General features: G+C 39.4%; 1 protein-coding gene across 1 annotated transcript; it reads right to left on the reverse strand.

Annotated features, from left to right (window-relative positions):
• Nucleotides 1-4,788: 4,788 nt before the first annotated feature.
• Nucleotides 4,789-6,431, reverse strand: LOC125316409 (UDP-glucosyltransferase 29-like). The gene has a single exon (XM_048284693.1). It carries the CDS (start codon nt 6,429-6,431, stop codon nt 5,085-5,087), a length of 1,347 nt encoding a protein of 448 aa, XP_048140650.1. The 3' UTR covers nt 4,789-5,084.
• Nucleotides 6,432-13,848: the final 7,417 nt, after the last annotated feature.

A 13,848-nucleotide genomic window follows, 5' to 3' on the forward strand; every position in this document is an offset into this window, starting at 1 on the left:
GTGAGCAAACGTTCTGAGAAGTTTAGCCGCGTGAGATGGAGTAGTGGTGGTAGTCTTGAGCCTCTGCTGAACCCGTTGTTGGTGGTCGTTGAATCATGGTGAGACGTTGGAGTTGCTTTGGGAGGTGATCGGTTAAGTGGTTCAAGGTCTGGCGAGATTCCGGCGCATGAGGAAGTTCAAACCATAAGCGCAGGTGACAGAAGCTAGGGCGGTGTCGGTTCGGCGGTCCGTGTTGGGCGAGAGTTTCGAGAGCTAGGCGTTGGGCTGACGATCGGGAGACCACTGATGAGCATCCCCATCCCGTGAAAAGAATCAACGAGCTCGGGCTTAGTTGGCGCGACGGCAACCAGGGGCGACGCGAGCCCGAACTGAGGTGATGCAAAGCTCGGGGCTGTCCGACGTGGTGACGGAGATGGCCCGACGAAGAGTGCAACGACGTTTTTTTAGTAGAACAGAGGAGGTCAGGTCGGACCGGCAAAGAAGACCGGTGGCTGACGAAGTCGTCGTCCAAACTCGCCCCCCAGGCCAGCGGCGTCGAGTTTTTGGTCATGGCCACAGGTAGCAAGAGTGTTGCAGACGCACAAAAGAGATGATGAACAGTAGCAGTGTGGCATTTTTCATTTTCGGCGGCTACATTGGGTGTGTCGTTTGGGCTAGCATGTAAATCAAGAGGGGTGCTGGGCTTGGCTGTTTTTTATTTGAGATGTTTGTGGGCTGTTCGTAGTGGGCTGAGAAAAGAGAGAAGAAGAAGAGGAGATTGGGCTGAGCGGTTGGGCTGAAGGAATAAAAGAAAAGTTCCTGCTTGTGGGCTGGTGAATGAAGGAGAGTGAGCTGGGCGAATGGGCTGCTGAGGAGGAAAAGAAAGGGGTCTGGGCCGGGCTGTTTTGTCCAAGAAAGGGGCTGGTCATGGCCCGTGTGGGTTTGTTCGGTTGGGCTGGCGTGAAAAAAAAAAGAAGCTGCTGGGCCCATGTTGATTTGGTCGCTGGAAAGTGGGCCAGAAAATTGGGAGCCCAGTTTGGTTAAAACAAAGAGAATTGGGCCCCAACCCTTTTGTGTCCTCCGGGCCCAGTTTGGGTCTCTCCCGCGAACCAGATCGGGCCCGACGACCTGATCCAGGTTCGGGTCTGAGAACCCGACCCGGACCCGGTTCCAAAAAAATATATTAAATAAATAGTAATAATAAATAATAATAATAATAATAATAATAATAAAATTCAAAAAATCAGAAAAATTTCAGAAAATTAAAAAAATGATTTTCATGACCTTTTTACTCCTAATGTGAATTTTAAGCCCGAAATTGACGTTGATTGAAGAGCGATGTCCAATCCAGTCTGATACTATTGTAATTTGACCTTCGAGTAGAAGTTGTTGGTTTAAATATCGCCATTATAGATTTGGTCTGCATGTGCTTATCATGATCTTTATTTGGCATATTTATCTGATTAAGTGTTTAAAAACACTGTCTTTTGAAAAATTATCCGTTAATCGCTTTCCCTATATTATTAGGTTAAGGATGAATAGGTAATTGCACGAAATGACAAAAAAACATTATGCATGATCATTTAGTACTGGTTAGATACCCGATAAGCTTAAAATGATATGCGGAATGTGTGGTCACCTTAGGGAATGTCAACCGGTTAGGTGCTGAAAGGGCGCTAATTATCTAGTTAGCCTAAACAAGTCTCCGAACCTAGAAGTTCCGGTTGCGTAGGAATCGAGATAACCCTCTCGTGTCTCGATTGGTTTCTAGCCGACCCCAATAGGCTAGTGGCGACTCTTAATAGCATTTTAATTTGCTAATCGGTAAAAAGAAATCTAATGTCACGCGATGTAGGACTTGGGAGAGTCCATGTCATTAACCTATGGCAATACCTCTAAACTCCGCCGGACCCTCGGGGTAGGCCGAAGGCGAGGTCGCGACGGGGATAAAGAAGCTTTGTAGAAGTTTTTGGTTCTTCAATTCGTCCCTTTACAGCCGGCAAGTGAAAATAAAGTGGAGCAGCTAACAACTTATCTTCACAAACCAAGAACTACGAGATCACCCTTTTCATTCCGAGGTGACGGAGGGATCGTACCATGCGAGCCTCTTTTTTCGTGCTTTTCTTGGAGGTCTTGGATCAATATAAGAAGGCAGGTGAGATGAGACGTTAGGAATTCAAGGGTGATTTCTAACCTCAATCGACTTTCCATCTCCTATTTTATACTAAGTTCCTAATTTGAGTATTTCTTTAGTATGCAACTAACATATCATCGGCATACATAAGGTGAGTTAACGACGGACTCCCTCGCCCTACTCTTAAACCTGCAATAATCTTCAAATCCTCTGTTTTATGTAGAATTCTAAAAAGAAGTTCAGCATAAATCACAAATATATACGGCGAGGTAGGGTCACCGTATCGAAGTCCCTTCTGAAGTTTAAAACTTCCCGTGGGTCTACCATTGATGAGAAGAGTACAACGAACCGACGAAATGAAATTTTTAATAAGCTTGCAAAAATGGACCGAGAACAATAATTTGTGCTTGGTTGAATCCCATAATATTAGATATTTCTTTGTCTTATTAGCCTTAGGATGTGTATCTCATTAGTTCAAGTTATATGTAGGCTTTATGTTACAATAAAAGTATAAGAAAATAGGAGATTATTAAAAAAAATAATCGGAACTGCATTTAGTGATGATTACATGTTTAGGGTTAACTTAATGTACATACGATCATAGTTAAATATTGGTAGAATGACACCTAAAGTGTCAATATTTATACATGACACTCACTTCAGTATCAATGTGTTTTTGTGGCTCACTTAAGTGCCAATGTTTTTTGAAAAATGATTATTTCAATGCCAACTCCAGTAAGTTTCGCCGAAAATTTTATGTGGCATCCATGTGGCTCATTGAAGGATCCCGATCAACAATAAAAGAAAAAGCTAAAAATTAATAAAAAAATTCCACGTAATATTAAAAAATTTAAAAAATGAGACACAAAACTAAAAAAAATAAGCTAAAAATAATAAAAAGGAAGTTCCCCCAACTTTAGGGCGGGGGATGGCCAAGCCCCGGCGACCCCCGCCAAGGACGGCAAGGCCTAGCCATGCTGGTCGAGGCCTTTCAAGAGGCCTTGGCAATAAGGGCTGGCCCTCGCCGCTGCAAACAAACCATTTTGTTTTTTTAGCTTATTTTTTATTTAATTTTTTTGAAAAAAAAAACTTATTTTTAAGTTTAAAAGTCCACATGGCCTGATTTTTTAAAAAACGTTTACTATAAGTGTTAAGCCGCGCCAGATTTTTGGACCTTAGGTAGATGTTTTTTTAAATGTTATGACACTTAAGTGATCAATCAAAATTTATGAAACTCAAGTGATAGAAAAACATCATAACATTTAAGTGGGTGCTATATCAAAATTATGAAACTTATAGTGTCTTTGTCTCGATTACACATGCTCTCTATCTTGTCATTCGAAGGTACTGAACTTTTGGAGATGTCATCATGGATACCACTTATATAACTTAGGCCACAACTAAAACTCTATGACACTTTTAGGAAAAAAGTTTTGGCATGGAAAAAAAATTGATTCAAAGTGTTACTATTTAAACTAATGTTGCTTCTCAATTTACTTTTAAATTATTATTTATCAAATATTACTTTATATTTCAAAAAACACTTCTTCAACCTAGAATTTTTATACTATCTCAAAAATATTTCTCAAAAGTCGAATCAGACACACCAATAAAGTGAACTGCCCACTTAGGAAAGGGACAATACAATGTGACTTGTAACCTAGATAGCACGGATACCGACACGAGACAAGACATGACACGCCGACACGTCATTTTTAAAAAATTAGAGTTTTTCAATACATTTTGACACATTATATATTAAATATTTTATATATATAAATAATAAATGAAGCCAGACCAGGTTTCTTATGCAGTAGCTGAACCACAATTTGACTAGAAAGATTTCCATGAAAACCAACGTGCAATGTTAAGCGGAACACGAGAATAACACCATGCAACTATACAAGTTCTTGCCTTGAGTCAGACCAACATTATTCACCTTTTAGCAGCACAAAAAAGTTCCAGTTTCAAACCAAAAAGAGATTATGAATTTGCAAATCCACCAAGAGTCCCATAGTCCCCATTAGCCTAAACAAGTTCTTAAAAAAAGGGAAAAAAAATAAAATACAAATTAAAAGGAATAATATGAATGTCACCTTTTAACTTTCATCTTGCGATTCACAGTCTAATAAGGTTACAAAAAGAGGTCTCAAAATCCAAACAGCCATATGAATTAGGAGGAGCAACAAACTCTGCTCAATTCGTGCAATGCCAGGGAGGGATTCATGAACGAGCAGCAAATCCGATTGGCAGATTTTTTTTTTTTTTTTCTGCTCCTGTACAAGTGTGAAGAAATAATAGAGAGGAGAGAGGAGAAAAGGAGGGGGGAGGGGGAGAGCGAGAGAGAGAGGAGGAGGAGGAGGAGGTGGTGGGAGAGGATTGAGCGTGCACGACAACGACAAAGAGCTTCGATGAGTCCCACATCAGCTGGTAAAAGAGGCTAACAAGCAGAAAGCAAGTTTATGAAACGAGCGATCAGACGAGACAAGCTTTCGGCTAACATCAAGCGTAGTGTCAACACGTGTGTTGATAGCGTATTGGTCGTGTTGGCTACGTATCAAGAACCCGACATGATTTGACCGCGCGTGGGACATATGTCAGATGTACGTTCGAGCGTCGGCTTCTTAGTTTTTTAGCTTGTAACTTAGCAGTCATTGTGACAGCTCCCGAAGATGGACAAGTCCAAGGAGGCTGGGCAGCAGACAAATCTGATTCATCGTAGCCAACTTCATCGTGTGCTCTTCAGGATCGAGGCGTCAACGTCGGTAGCCAATTGGTAGTAGACTATGCTACGAGCCTACGATTGCCACTTGATGATGTAGAGTGAAAGCAGACGATAAGAGAGTTAAACTAGGACACCAATCAGAATAATTAAACCAAGAAATTATAACTAAATGGTAGCTATTGCCCTTATTCGAATAAATCAACCAAGATTATAGGAATTTGATAATCAATTGACAATTTGGAACTGTCAGACGCCACCCGTCGCTACTCCACAAAGCTTCACAATCGCATCCTCCACTTCGTCCATCTCTTCATCTCCTTTGCTTCTAATGCCCGCACTCACTTCTTTGACCTTATTCCTCACATGCTCCCCACCGTCGTCCACCATAACGCCCTTGATCACCGCCGCAATCTCTTCCCTCTCGAGCTCTCCACTCTCGTTCCTCATCACCTCTGATCCGACCCCGACATCCTCGACGAGCCTTGCATTGAGTGGCTGGTCAAGATGCATCGGCATCGCGATGATTGGGACTCCGAACTTCATACTTTCCATGACTGAACTCCACCCACAATGGCTCACAAATCCGCCGACGCTAAGATGTGCTAGAATCCTAGCTTGTGGCGCCCATCCCTCGATCACTAGTCCTCTGTCTTGCACCCTTTCCAGGAATCCCTTAGGAAGCGCCTCTTCAAGCTTGATGTGCTCTTCCACCGGAAATTTAACCACCCAAATGAAGTTAACATTGCTAAGCTCCAACCCATATGCTATCTCTTCTCTTTCCTTCTCCGTGAGGAAGTATTCCGTGCCAAATGACACGAATATGGTCGACGATCTTTCCTTTTGATTGAGCCACTCGATTATGGGATTCCCATCATCTTGGATAGGGTCTTGAACCAATGGGCCGACAGGCACGACTTTCTTCCCCAAAAGATCACTTAGGTAGTCGATGTATTTGCCCTCCAAGTCCCTAAAGGTCTTCAGGAAGATCAAGCTTGAAGATTGGTCGATGCATTGCGCCACCCTTTCCATATCGCTCATGCCACTCTCCGATGCTTGTTCTATTTGGTTCCTATACTTTTCCATCCAATGATCCTGAAGATGAATTGCCTTGAAAGGATACTCATCGCCCGGCCTCTTGATGGAGTGGAGCACGTACGAACTCGTCCCCGCCGCCACGCTCAAGAAGTTGACCGCTGGGATGCCGTGCGACCTTGCGACTTTGGGCGCCCACGGGAGGAGAAAATCGAAGATAAGCAAATCAGGTCCGCGATCAGAAATGATGTCGGAGAGGTTGGGGCCTGCCATGTCATAGGCCGCCTTCAATTTCGGCATAAGGTGAGGCGGTAAGCCCTTAGTTGTGTGGTATTGAGGAGGGAGACCAGGCAAAGATGGGACATGGAGTTCCACCAGCTCAATGGTGGAGCAATATTCATCGGGGATTTCGATGGAACTAAGGTTGACAGGACTTGAACATAGAAATGTGTGGAAGTTCCTTCGGGAGAGCTTTTTGGCTAGCTCTAGAAATGGACCTATGTGACCATGAGCAAGCCATGGAAGCATGAGAACCCTAATAGTTCTTCTGGTTGTAGCCATCTGTGCGACTCTCTTAGCTAATTATTGTTCGCTCTAAGCCTTTCAACCATTTTGATTTCAAATGGCTATTTATAGAAGAAATGGCGTGTTTGATCAGCTGTCATGGGTTCTTCCTTCTTTCTTTTAAGTATTACTTCCTCCACATATATATGACGTATCAAATCAAGACTCTTTTGGCATTTACGCAATGGCATATGCACTGGTGATGTGATCGTCTCCTGTGATTCCATGAGAAATATGACATTTCAAAGTTTTTAATTTTCCTTCATGTCATGTGACGGAAGACGACATTTATATGATATTCAATGATTTCTATACACACTATGATTTGATGGGTTACACATGGAGAAATATATATGACGTATCAAATCAAGACTCTTTTGGCATTTACGCAATGGCATATGGACTGGTGATGTGATCGTCTCCTGTGATTCCATGAGAAATATGACATTTCAAAGTTTTTAATTTTCCTTCATGTCATGTGACGGAAGACGACATTTATATGATATTCAATGATTTCTATACACACTATGATTTGATGGGTTACACATGGAGTAAAATAATTATCGATGCGTTTGTTCGAGTGAAATTTTTTTTCGGGAATTAATTTTTACATTTTTACTGATTTGATTTACATAAAATGACTTAGTTAATGGAAAAAGTAAGGCTCGACCTCATGTGGCTAGTCGGCGAATGGCAGAACAAGAAGGAAAAAGAGAAAAATAAAATAAAAATAAATTTAAAATTTTGAATTTTCTTTTGCCGATATAAAGTCATGAGATTGAAATCATTTTCCAAATAAGATCCAAACATCATAAAACATTTTCTATCAAATAGCACTAAATGAAGGAAAATTAGCCATTTTCCAAAATAATTTGTCGAGAAGCATTTTCCTTTTTCATGAAGTTTTCCTTTAAACAAACGCATCCTTAGGTTTCGTTCATTTTGCGGAAATGAATGATTTTAAAAAAAAAATCCTAGCAAACGATAACTTAGAAAAATAAAAAAAATCAAAATATTTCTTTGGTTCATGAAAATGTTTAAATCTAAGTAGGCGCTAAAGACGTGAGATTAGATTTAATCGTGGCCACTTGCCTATTAGGAGCTTGTGGTGCATGTGACACGACTCGTTCAAAAGTGTTTCTCATTGTTTTTTTTTTGTCAAAAGTGCTTCTCAATGTTGACAGGTTCAACCAATTACCATCAACGTGCAGGAAGAAGGATCAAGGCTTGCCCAAACACATACTTCTAAGCATGGTTTGAATTTGTGAGCACAAAAAGAAAAATCCGGTCCTAAAAATTTTACAAACTCAAGGTTTTATTTATTTCAAAAAATATATATAGTATTTTTCTAAAAACGATCTCCTATTTGGATTATAAAAATATAATAAATAAAAAATATTCTTATCTTCCATGAAAATATTTAGATATTAATTATTGTCGGTATTGAAAACATTTCTTGCTGACTAATTAATTTAAGCAACACAAATAAACATCTTCAAGCAAATAATTTTCAGATAATTTATCTTTCACAAAATAAATGAAGCCTAAATACTTTTTAAAAATAAGAAGTTTATGTTTTTAAGGCACTATAAAAGTACAAGCCAGTTACCTTCCTAGACTGCGACGAATAAAGCCAATGAACATTCAGATTTAGATGTCCACCTCCTAAATTACTACTATACCCTCCATTGTAAAATTATGTCTGATGGTAACCTTTGCAGTTTGGTCATAACCCCATAATCTCAAGACTATAGAGGTTGAGAAAAATTAGGAGGTGGAGCAAACGTTTTGCCTTCATAATTCACTCAAAGAATGAAAATGAAGAATCCCTACGCATACATGTTATTACTAAAGCATATAGGCAATCACACCCGATTTTAAATATCTAACACGCCCATGTCGCGTGTACGAAATCTTGCTATTATATAAGAACTTTTTTTATTACAATTATGTTATTTACCCTATTTATTTTCTCATGTTGGTGTGAGTTTCTACAAGTGTAAAGATTAATCTTTTGGGAGAGTCTCCTCAATTTTTGGGTGCCTCATTTCTAATATAATGAGATTTTGCTGGCCTTGAGAACATATGTAGTCACAACTTATAATCCGACGTTTATTGCTAGACCTTAATTTTACCAGCAGAATGTCATACCATTCTTGTTCAATGCTGTCGAAATCAACAAAACCTTTTCAATTGCGTTTATAGATTAAAAAGCTAAAGAAAAAGAACACTTCCTGTACATGGTCAAAAACTGTAAGCTTCCGAACTTGGAATGAAAATTATTCCACACGTGGCCTCTTGTTAGTAATTTAACCCCCCAAGTACAGCCTCTGGTTTGACGAGTACAATACCGTTGTCGGAAATCCGACTCCTGCTCTTGGGTATGCGCTGCTGGTCTAGTAAAGGGGTGAAAGCGCGAAGCGGGACAGAACATAAGAGTGAAATAAACATTCTGGCCCTAAAAAAAAGGGACAAGCATTTGGTAGTATTACATCATACAAATCTTTAAAATTGATCACTGAACAATTACAAAGACTTCATTTTTTACTTCGAGTCATATAAATGAAATAATTATACATACAAATTGAAATTTACGAGAACATGCAAATAATTACACGTGCTAAAAGCCCAAGGTGGAGTGGCTCCTTGCGGGAGGGGGCAGTATTGCCATCTCCATCTATATATCACAAAATAAAATCCGAGCTTCAAAAGATCTTACAACCTTGGTGGTTGCCGGAGAGAGGCCATTTTCCACGGTGGTCAATTTTTTACCTAGGCTATATTCGGTTTTGTCTAACATCTCTTCGGAAGTCTACTTGGAAAACCGAATAGGATAATAACAACGTAGTATGTACTCGCTCTATATTCTATTTGAGAAAAACCCTTATTTGATTTTGATGTTAACAAAATAATTCATGATATCCGAGATCCGAACTAATGCGATGAAATACTCTCTTATAGATTTCCCTTTATACTTTCAAAGGTTAAGGAATGATTTGGTGGTATTTGATCTTGTAAGTCAAGCTCAGACGGCGATGCACGAGCTCGGGCTACGAGGGGTACTTTAGCTACAATACTCGGATACGTATGTGTTGAGAAAAAATCCCTAATTTTGAAATTGATAAAATAATCCATATTCTCTTATTTATGAGTTAATGTAATGAAATACTTGTTTTGCAAATTGTCCTAATGTGTTTGAAATAAGCTACACAAAATTGAATCCGGTAAATAGGGCTCAGACAATAATGTCACACAGCTCAAGCTCTGATAGAGTATTTCATGTGTAATGATCGGATTATCAATACGCATCTTTGAGATGATATAATTAAAATATTCGAATATCAACTTTGATATGATGCAAGTAGATACAAGAGCCAAGCCGGGCTGTATGTTGTTTGATCCATCAAAATAATTTGATGTTGGGATGTTATTTCCATCACGGGATGCGGTGTAATTGACTGTAAAAGAGTATTCTACGAGAAGAAATCATCACTTTGGTAGTGATGTGACAAAGAAGACAACATATGTGATAAAATGTGGTAATCCGAATGGACCGTGTGGTTGGAGGCTCCGCTCGACTAATAAAGCGGATATCATGTGTTGGAAAATAACTAAGTATAGTGGGCTACATACATGTAGTAATCCTCAAATGCCACGGGATCATCGGCAACTTGATTAGAAGTACCTCTATAACCAGATAAAAGCAATAGTTGCTATCTAACAAGATATCAAAATTAAGCCTCGATGGCGAGAGATTAAAGACAAGTTGGGCTTCGAACCTACTTACCGTAAAACCTGGACAGCTAAATAAATGGCGATTGCCAAAATTTTTGGAGGATGGGATGAGTCGTACGATAAGTTGAAGAAGTACATGAATGTAATGAAGACGTAGAATCCAGGTTTCCATTTTGTGATCGATGATTACATGAACCTAGATCGGGGCTGCATGATTTTCAATCGGATGTTACGGACTTTCAAGCAGAAGATTGAATGCTTCAAAAGTTGTCATCCTGTGATATTTGTTGATGGAACCTTTTTGTACCGAAAATACCGAGGAACGCTCCTTTGTATAGCCTCACTTGATGGCAGCAATTAATGGGATGCTGAAGGATTTTCATGCTTGGCTAATAACAGCTATGTTGGAGAAGATATTCTATCGGTTGGTCTACTATTTTAACACGAGAAAAATGACGTACGGGAGGTAGAAGGACCACGGATGGGTATATACACAATTACAGGTGGCACTCAAGTAATTAAGGAATTTAGGAGTTGATCTATCATTTGTAATAGCAATATCGTAATAAAATTGCTACTAAAAGTTAATGTAACATTTCACGGATAGATGAGAAACAAGTTCTTAAATGTCGGCGAGGTGGATTGACGCTACACGTACCTGAACTTGATGAGCACATAATACCGTATCTTCAAGTTTCGGGATTTTACGGAGTTTATATGATGGGATTTTTCCAACTTGATTGGCATTTGATTACAACTTTGGTCAAGCGGTGGAGGCCCAAGACTCATACCTTTCATATGTCGGAAGGTAAATGCATGATCACTCTGCGGGATATCGCGGTTCTAACAGGTCTTCTCATCGATGGACATGCAGGTGCCGACCCTACTAATATAAATTGGGTCACACTTTGTGAGGATCTACTTGGTGAGTGCCCACCCCAGCTGCATGGTTCGGTGGTAAAATTAGGCTGGTTGAGAGACCGCTTTCACGCATTTCCTAACAATGCCGATGAGGTTACCATACTATAACATGCTAGGGCATTTATTATCCGGTTGCTTGAAAGATCTATCTTTTCAAACAAATTAGGTGCTAGGGTTAGTTGGATTTTTCTTCCACTACTAGAGCACCTCGATCATGCTACGCAAGATAGTTGGGATTCAGCAACATTTGCGTGGTTGTATCGGAAGCTATGTAGTGCGACCAATCCATCGGTGTACCAAGTTAGCGGTGCCTTACATGTATTACGGATTTGGGGGTGGGATCGTTTCGGTTGTGTCTCCCATCCATCAGAAACTATGATCCTTTACTAGATACACCTCTCGTTAGTCGGTATGTGATATATTGTTTTTTTAGATCGTGTGTCATACAATTTTTTCATTTCGTATAATATATGTAACTATTCTTGTTTTTTGTTTATGTAGCTGGAGTCAAGCCCGACAGATAACGGAGGTCCCCATACATACTTTGCCACATCTGCACTATAAACTTGATAGAATGACATCCGGAGATATAAGTAATGATAGCAACCAACGAGTTCAATGTAATATTAGCTTTTAAATTAATTCTTCATTGACTTTGATATGTTTTAATATGATTACGGATTACTTGGGAGCCCTACACCGATAATATTCTACGGAATCTACCAAATTACTGCCTATAGGGACAACACATTTAGAGGGCTCGTATCCCACTCATCTATTTTCACATCGTTGAGTGGCATTATCCAAACCGAGTACTTTATCGGTTTGGTATGTAGTAGGCAATACCTACTTCTCCCCGTGATCATACAACCTTACATGATATTGAATTAAGGCCGGTTACCAATGATTGGATAGATAAGCACGGACGGTGGATTAATATATGGGACTGTCGTCTTGACTATATAGTCCATGGTGATCCCGCAATGGAGCCACTTCACTATCATTCGGAATATATGGAGTGGTACCGTAGACATACACAGAGGTAGATTTCTTCAAAGGGAGGTGCAATGGGTGCACAGGGTGATAGCATCGATCAAATTTTACAAATATGTTTCACTCCATCTCGGGAGAACAAGGCTATAGCGAGGATAGTTAGGGCAATGATATATGCCTACAATGAGGAGAGGTGGATAACAATGATGCTACCACCCCAACCAGCACCTACAACAACACCTATTGGGCTGCACGAGGATGACCCACCCGAGATTGTTCAGTCAATTCGAAGGACCACTTGAGCTCATCCAGTTAGTGATGTCGTCTTCTCCCCCTTAGCCTATCATATGATAGATTTCACTCCAAGATTTAGCCATGCAGATTTCAATGTAGGGTTCACCTAGTTTATCGGCTCATTTCACGAGGGATCTATTGCTTTATCATTTCTAGACAATCGACAGCCCCAGACTCCAGCTAGTTGTCCTAGTTCATATGGATTCGATTTCTCTCCTCTTTTCCCATGCCCTCCTACAGTAGCATATGTCTCGTCCGAGCGTGGGATATTTTTTCACTTTGATGATGGATCTACATCACAGCCACGCCGGCCATCACAAGATATGTCTTCATCATCTATACATCCTACTCATTCGGAACCCGTCCTCATTCTCGGTACAATACTGACTCGCCGAACAATGGAGAAGACCTGATTGTGGAACGGGAGGCCGCATAGGAGGACGACATTATTAGTGAATCTTATTATATCAATTTTGATTTGCTGGATTTTTTTAGCTCTTGGATTGTTATCCATGTTCTTTTAATTTGGATATGTTATCTATATATATCTTATCAATTTTATTTTATGAATATTTTTTATTAATTATTTACATACTAAGTAAATTAATTACATAAATACTAATTTGTTTATTAATTATATATCTTAATAAATTTTCCAATTAATTATTGATAATTATGTTATAAAAATAAGCTTCAAAAGATAAAAACATTATAAATAAAATAAATGCTATAAATATAAAATCATTCAAAAATGTAAAAACATTACGAAATTAAAAAAATAGCCGCCCAAGGCCCGCATGGTACTTGGGGTGCCGCATGAGCCTTGTTCGGTAGTTCAAGTGCCGCACGGGCCCAAATAGGCACTTGGACTATCGTGCGGGCCCCGTGCGACAGTAAGAGCGCCTCTTGGGGTCCAAATCGGTAAATAAAAATAAATCTACCTAATTTGGTAATTTTTTTTACTCATTTTGAAAAAAAAAAAAAAAACCCTCGTTTATACTATACTAATAAGTTCACTTCTGTAGAATGTAAAAGTTTGCTCCCTTTGATTTTCACTCGAATGATGGCTGAAAGCATATTGCCTTACTTTATTCATTTTATTTGTCCATCTGTTTTTTTCAGCTTAAGGAATCAAGATTGATTGATTTTTTTTTTTAGAAAGTTCTGCATGTGCAAGTTGACATAATATTTTGACGACAATTTCTCTTTGAACGAACAAAGGCCGTTTGTGGTTTTCAAACAAGCGGTATAAGATCCGAGAAGTGATTAGGGTCGTTTTGATATGTAGCCGTGTCTTGATGAATATCGAAAAGAATATCGTGATTTAAAACGAAAAGTTATCATTATGATTGGATTTTGGCACATGTTTAACTCCACAAGAAAAAATTTCGATTCTTCTCTCATAGATGTGGAAGTACGATTGGATTGTAATAGAAAAACAAGGTTACTCTAGGAAAAAGACTTAGACAAA

The sequence above is a fragment of the Rhodamnia argentea genome, chromosome 8, assembly GCF_020921035.1.
Source record: "Rhodamnia argentea isolate NSW1041297 chromosome 8, ASM2092103v1, whole genome shotgun sequence".
NCBI classification, from domain to species: domain Eukaryota; kingdom Viridiplantae; phylum Streptophyta; class Magnoliopsida; order Myrtales; family Myrtaceae; genus Rhodamnia; species Rhodamnia argentea.